Source organism: Tasmannia lanceolata, unplaced genomic scaffold (assembly GCF_043159265.1).
Source record: "Tasmannia lanceolata isolate RefF3 unplaced genomic scaffold, GAP_Taslan_0.1 ptg000012l, whole genome shotgun sequence".
NCBI classification, from domain to species: domain Eukaryota; kingdom Viridiplantae; phylum Streptophyta; class Magnoliopsida; order Canellales; family Winteraceae; genus Tasmannia; species Tasmannia lanceolata.
This window is the reverse complement of record NW_027518689.1, coordinates 33,132,353-33,139,641: the sequence shown is the minus strand read 5'-3', so window position 1 is coordinate 33,139,641 and position 7,289 is coordinate 33,132,353. Positions and strand designations below refer to the sequence as shown.

Below are 7,289 nucleotides of genomic sequence, written 5' to 3'. Positions count from 1 at the left end.
GCTTTACAAAACCGAAATTTTAAACCTTTCTCAAAGTACATGCGTAGAGAAAATTTGAGTCAAAATGTATAATACAAAACATTTCAACTAACAGACACCTAAAAAATGTTAAGAAAATTTCATAAAAAAGACTATTTTCTAATGCAAAAGAAAATAGGGAAGTGTATAGTTCAAAACAAATCAAATAACAGCACCTAAACAATGTTAAGAAATTTTTTAAAATACATCCCAATGGCAATAGAAAAAACTCTAAACCATAAAAAGGAACGAGAACTTTTTAGTTTATAATTAGATTAAAAGAGGGGTATAGAAATCATTTCCCCGAAAGGGTAATAACAGCAGAGGTTTCAAAAAAAAAAATGTAAATTCAGAATCATGTATACGGTTTATGAAAAGTAGGCAATCACATATGAAGGGAAACTTATAGTGTATGCCTAAATAAAAAAAATCCTCAAACGGATACTTTGACATAAAATTATCAATTGAAGTTTCAATCTAAGATGTTTTATTCTTCTTTTATTAGAGAATGAGAATATCATATATAAATGATGTTTCCTCCCAGAAAATATTAGGGGTGCAACTTGGGTCGGGTCAACCCGAACCCGACGGGTTCAACCCGATTTTTTGGGCGGGTTGGGTTGAACTTTTCCGGGTTGGGTTCGGGTCCGGGTTAGGAATTGTCAACCAGGCCGAAAATCGGGTTGGGTGGGGTTGGGGTATCGGGCAACCCGACCCAACCCGTAACCCGACTAATATAGTAATATGTACTGAGATTTCACATTTTTTTTTATGAGTTTTGCTGTTTTGGGGGTTTCTCGAATGTTGCTGAGTTGGAAACCACAATCTATAATTGATTCATTAATTCATTTTGTATCGCATATTCAGATTTGATAACTGTATTATGTTAAAAAAAGGAGACAAGATAAATATAGACTTTGAAAATGAATGATGTATGGTGCTAGTAGAGTGGAACAATGATATGTTGCTTTGCTTTTCTAGGTAACAAGCATCTGCTCACCGGGTCAAACCGACCCAACCAAACCCGACTTCAGAAATTGGGTTGGGTCGGGTCGGGTCGGGTTCGGGTTCGGGTTGGGGAAAAACAAATCCGGGTTGGGTCGGGTTAACCAAACCGGGTTAAGAGTCGGGTTGGGTTGGGTTAGGGTTGGAGGTTGAGGTTTCCGGGTTGGGTCGGGTTGGCCTCAACCCGACCCGGGTTGCACCCCTAGAAAACATAGTCATAAATTAAGGCCTGGTTTGTATTGTAGGAAAAATATTTCTTGAGGAAATCTTTCTTCCTAGGAAAATTGTTTTATTTCCACAATGTAGAGGGAAGTTTTAAATTTTAGGCATATCATTATAAATTAAAGGTCCATAAAACTTGGACTGGGGTGGTTCAAAGTTCAAACTACTTTTTTCCTGTGTAATCAAACAATGGAAAATCATGAAATTTTGGAAAAGTTTTTCTTTTCTAAAAAGTTCCTGCGGTCCAAACAGGTAGAGATCACAAATTCAACCAAAAAGACATGTTATTTTTTAACTGTATTGGCCAATAGGATTCATATATGGGCAGATATCATACTGATATGGTGGATTTTTTTAATAGGGATATCCATTATTAGTTAAAAAGTGATTGTTTGTAAAAGGTTTGTGAAAGCTTGTGGGAAACTTAACAATTTAGTCCAACATGAAAAAGTTAGAAGTGTTGAAAAAGATTTATAAAGACTCTCCACTCAAAACACGCACACATGGTGCATGGCAATAGACTTTAGTGCGCTGGAGACCTTGTGTGATCTGACGGTCATAAAATCACCCGAGTTTGATCTAGGTTACAGACTTGTGAAAAGGCACAGTTTAAATCCACACAACTAGTCACCAATAGGTCTATTTAAAGACCCAAAACCCAACTAGTGGAAATAAATACAGATAAAAATGGTTTTCAAGGAATTTCAACTAGGGGTGGCAAAATTGGCCGAACCGAACCGGAACCGAGCCGAAACCAAACCGAAAATTAGGTTTCGGTTTGGTTTAACCAAACTGATTCAAATTTTAGTTCGGTTCGGTTTGGGGATCAAACAGAACCAAAACCGAATATTTTCAATTATTATGAGTAAGGAGTGGCAAAATTGGCGGAACCAAACCGAAAATTCGGTTTCGGTTCAGTTTCGGTTTGGTTTTACCAGACCAATTCAAATTTCGGTTCGGTTCGGTTTGGAGGTCGAACCGAACAGAAACCGAACCATTGCCACCCCTAATTTCAACACATTCTATAGTCTCACCCTCTACTGTTTAGCTTTACCTATCTGGTAGCCTATTTTCTACATAAACTAGTGTCTTGACATATTTCCAAAATCCAAAGGTATTCAGGTTTGTTTTCTAAGCATAACACTAACCGACATAAGTCATAGTGAATGGACTTCATTGTATCTTAAGAGGCAAATTCACTATATCAATTCATCAATTTTTTCCCATAAATGAATATGGCCTACCATGAAACACTCTTGCAGAAATATTTATATATTGTTCAATCTTCAAAAATCAATCACCTATTAGAACATATTTAAGTATAGCGTCCAAAGCTCATGATGAAACCGTAAGATCAATAAAGTACTAAGTACACCAATATTCATGCGGAGGGCCTTATCAAATGCAAATTTCAGTTTCAAATTCTCTTCATACATAGACACAATTAAGTCAGGAGATTTATTATCTCTGTACATTCCCTTGAACAGAAACATGAATATCAATCCAACATCCATTGCACGGATTATCTTCTCTGTTCTTTATGCGTCTCAGGGGATCGGTTTCGACATTACTGAGAACTCAAAACCATGACAAAAAAATACATCTTTTCTTCTTCAAATCTTACAATATAACACAATGATGGAAGAGTGAACGTTGTGGAGTGAGCCCACCAAGACTCTTTTTTGGAAAAAATGATAACCTTTGACAGCGGGTTAAATAAAAGATAAGGTGAGTTAGTGCAATCACATAGTGGTATTTGCTAGCTTCCGTCACAAAAGGCATTTCACAGATGGTCTGTTGCATGTCAGACCAGCCACACAGGCTCTCTTTTCAGCAGCTTTTGTCTTCACTCTCACTTTTGAGCAGCTTTTGTCTTCATTCACGAGGTGGCTGGTTTGACATGCAAGAGACCGTCTGTGAAATGCCTTTTGGATGGACGCTAGCAAATCACTTAGTAGTGCCAATATCAGTAGCCTCGGTGAAAATCTGAAAAAAAAAGAAGAAGTAATGAGGCCGAGTTTATTCGAGAAGCTTCCTCCAGGGTAGTCTAGGCTAGAAACTTCTAGCAGTAATAAGAGGTTTCCCCTTTTTTTTCTTTTTTTTTTTGGTAACAAAAAATGCAGCTGTATTTTAGACCAGATCTATTATTATAATTAGAAGAATGCTTCAAAATCATTGTTAATATTTTTTTTTCTAACGACCACATTTGGACTTCAAGTGTGCCGTGTGGATGTGGTTGGGACCGATTTGATGAGCAAATGAAGATCGCACAAAATCTAAAGATGTGATTGTACACATGGCAAAGTAGGGAGAGCTGTTAGGGACATGTCTATGTTTTTATTTTTTTGGATGGGTAAGCTGGGTTTAGGCAAGACCCCTACCAGATTTCATTTCATTTAGTGAAGTGGGAAAGATATACATGAAGCTTGAAGACAACCCCTTTGGATGGGGGAACAAAAGATCCACAAAACATAAAACAAGAAAACAAAAATATCAAAAATGAAGACAAGAACAGAAAAACAAACAGTGCAAGAGACAAATAGACCAAAAAACCACAAATCATAAGAGCCAAGAAGCTAGGGAAGCCATACAAGGCACATCAAGACAGAGGGCTGAGGGCTCCCTCAACTATGGCCACTAGTCAGCTTGGAGAATGGGATCTGACATGATGGAGATGCTAGAAAGAAGAGAAAGAGAAAAATTAATGCCTATTTTTTCACTTAAAATATACATAAAATTTGTTTTATACCCATTTTAAGTTGAAACAGATCTTCTATGAAGTACAGGTGGGCCCCACCTTATTCAAAGATCTGAATCATTCATTTGACATTTGGATAGCCCCAACGTAAATAACTGGACGCACTAGAGATCTTTGTCTACCACTCTTTTTGTACTTCAATTTCTGTCAGGTCATCTTTCTATCCTTCCAACTAACATTTACTTGGATCTTGTTAAATTGCCACAAACCAAGCAGTGGGATTTTGCCAAACTCTTGTAACAACAAACCAATTAGGTTTTGAATTCTCAAGAGGTCGGTCTGTCTGGATCTCAATACCAAATCACTATGAACATTTTGCAAAAGTTTGAAAAAGTTTGCAGAAAATAACATATTTCCATAACAAGAAAGAGCACCATGCACCATATGCTTGATTTTCAGGGCAAAAGCTATCTTAACCCCCTTTTCCAAAACGACAGTTTTAAGCCTTTTGGAACCTGTGTGTTTTTCCCCTCTAAACAGAAATCGTTAACTTTTAAGCCTGTCGGACTTAACGGTGGCTCCTCCACCCCCTTTGTATATCTCTTCTTCATCAAATCTTACATTATAACACAACAAGCATTTGGGTTCTCTTCTACAGTGTGGACATAGTAATGTGCATTTGGATTATGGGTGTTGTAGAACTTGATAAGCTCGGCTGATTCATCTTTCTTCACATTGGGTTGAGGCTTCTTCTTCTCAGGCTCTTTCGCGGGCCCGATGGTGAGGATCTCTGTACGAAAGGCTTTCCGCAATTTGTTCACCACATAGACGGGATCTGCGTCTCCGATCACTGTCAATTTTTTTTCTTTCATATCAATGGTGATAGAATCAATCCCTACAAAATTAGAAAGAAAAAAAAAAAAAAACAGTCATTTACTTGAATTCTCAATATAGTTTTATGGGTAATGAATTCCTACTTCTTAAACAAAGATACCTGAGAAGCTAGAGACGGCCTTCATAGCCTTCTGTTTCTCTTTGTCGTCATATAAATCTACTTTCAAGACCACTTTCTGAAACAATCACAAAAACCCATAAGAATTAAGCATTTGAAGACAGTTAAATCAGAGGAAAAGAAAAACCCAACACTAAAGAAGCTTCTGAAAATCATTGAAGTGGGAAAAGTAAGAAACTTAAGACATAATTCAATCTCCAATCTTCTGAAATTAATAAAACAGAAAAAAAAAAAAAAAAGCCGAAATCAATCAAGAATTTTTGTCATATATCTTAAGACAATTAAAAAAAAATTCAAAATAGAGAGAAACCCATGAACAACTGAACTTCTTAGAAAATTTGAATTGGGTTTAGCTAAAACAAACAAAAAACAGGAAAAGTAAATCTAACCCTCATTTCTTCTGGTTCTCTGCTCCGAAATCAAATCAAGCAATAGCAACAAATCAACAAGCAAAATGTGGGAAAATATGAAGGATGAAAGTAAGTGCTTAATAAAATTTAGAAGCAGAAGAAGAAGAAATAATAGATTGGTGAGAGAGGGGGAGAATGAATTTAAATGAATGGAAAGTAGTTTGTGAGAAGGAACTGACGCATTGCAAGTCGTCATCTGCCAACATCGCTCTGTTGACGCAAAATAATATTTAATAGTTACCCTCCTCTAATATTATCTTGATAATACTTGATGGGAAATGATATCAGCACTCTAAAGCTCTCACAACAAGCCCATTAAATAATAAATAATATTAAATCATTGAAGTGCTGATATCATTTCCCTACTTGATTTCTCCCTACAATTTTTCAGTTTTGTTTTAACCCGGATTTGGCTCTGTTTGGCCGCAGGCAGTTACCTTCAAGATTAGTGGTAAAACTAGACAACAGGGAGGAGACAAACATTTGATTTACCAAGACTTTACCAGATGGAAAGTAGTGTTTGGTTGCACACCTCGTATGGGGAGTGGGAAGAGAAAAATCATCATTCACCGAGCCAAATTCCACCTCTTTTGACATAGATGACATGCCACGAGACATGCAATAATCACATGTGAAACTTGTTTGGTAGTCTGTAGGGATTTCAATGTTACATTAGCAACTAAACAAAAGATTCTGCTGACGTGGCACCTAAATTCAAAGCCAAACCCTAAACTATCCTGGCTTTTGTGCAACCAAACACACTCGAATGCAGGCCAACCTCCAGAGTTATATATATGAGATAAGGGATACATATAAGCCAATGGCAGGCCTCATAGCCTCAAAAGCAGAAAGGGAAAACCCTAATAAATACTAAAAATGAAGCTAAGAACAGGAGAGATCTAGCGGCCCCACTTGTGGCAGCCCCACGAATTTATCAGTTTGGGTCCTCAGAAGTTAGAACTCCCGTTTGTTGTTACAAAAACCTCAATTGGAAATTGGACATTTTAATTTCTTAGCTGATCATTTTGGACATTACTTTAGTTATTTGTTATATTAGATTGGACTTAGATATGGGTATGTCCACATCACTACCTGTGGTCCACTAACCTTACCGCCCAATGCATTTCTTACTCCCCCACTTGTCAAGACTCATCGGACCCTAAACCAATTTCAAACCTATGGCCCACTTGGCCCATAATTTATAACCTACTTGACCCTTGAACTTGACCTTGCCCAAAAGATGACTATAAAACGACTGACTTAAAAAAAAATTCAGAAAAACAAAGAAACACTCTCATCAATAAGTGTAGTCTACAAGGATACTCAAAATTGCACTACCATGTTTTGATAATTACACTAGCTCATTGGCACATTGGCTTTTTTGACAGGTTTAGGGAAATGATATATGGGGCGCGGTATCTGAGCTCAAGCTCAGATAGATTATCTGAGCTAAACACTATAAGTACACTATCTCCCATGTTGTTTAACTCATCCAAGCCATTCATCTCATAGAACCTGACATAGATAGGATGTTCCTAAGAAACCATCTCCATACAATCATCCTAACCGTTTGATCTGTACAGCACAAAATGAACCCATTTTCTAGCTGTCCATGAACTCATTTTCTAGCCGTCCATTTTAAACTTCCACAAATCAACACTTACCATGATCCTATGGAGATGATTGCTTAGGAACCCCCATCTATGTCAGGTCCTATAGAATTAATATCTAGCATAACCCAAACAACATAGGCACCCACCCTATTTAGAGTCTCTAGCTTAAATAACCTATCTGAGTTTGAGCTAGAAACCATTTACCTATGATATATTTGCCTTTTCTTACTTGGGGCAGCCCTCTCCGTTGTAAAAGAGTAGTCGTAAGTACACTTTGTCCCCGAGTTTTTATAAGGTGTGAGGCCTTACAA

At 37.2% G+C, this 7,289-nt stretch overlaps 1 protein-coding gene across 2 annotated transcripts; it reads right to left on the bottom strand.

Annotated features, from left to right (window-relative positions):
• Nucleotides 1-4,104: 4,104 nt before the first annotated feature.
• On the bottom strand, nt 4,105-5,469 carry LOC143887216 (heavy metal-associated isoprenylated plant protein 39-like). 2 transcript variants are annotated; one of them, XM_077391324.1, is made up of 3 exons: nt 5,345-5,469; nt 4,938-5,013; nt 4,105-4,838 (listed from the first exon to the last, which is right to left on the bottom strand). In XM_077391324.1, exons 1-3 carry the CDS (start codon nt 5,348-5,350, stop codon nt 4,561-4,563), a joined length of 360 nt encoding a protein of 119 aa, XP_077247439.1. In that variant the 5' UTR covers nt 5,351-5,469; the 3' UTR covers nt 4,105-4,560. The 2 variants fall into 2 exon arrangements, with proteins under 2 accessions (XP_077247439.1, XP_077247440.1); XM_077391325.1 differs by having other exon boundaries at nt 4,105-4,793.
• Nucleotides 5,470-7,289: the final 1,820 nt, after the last annotated feature.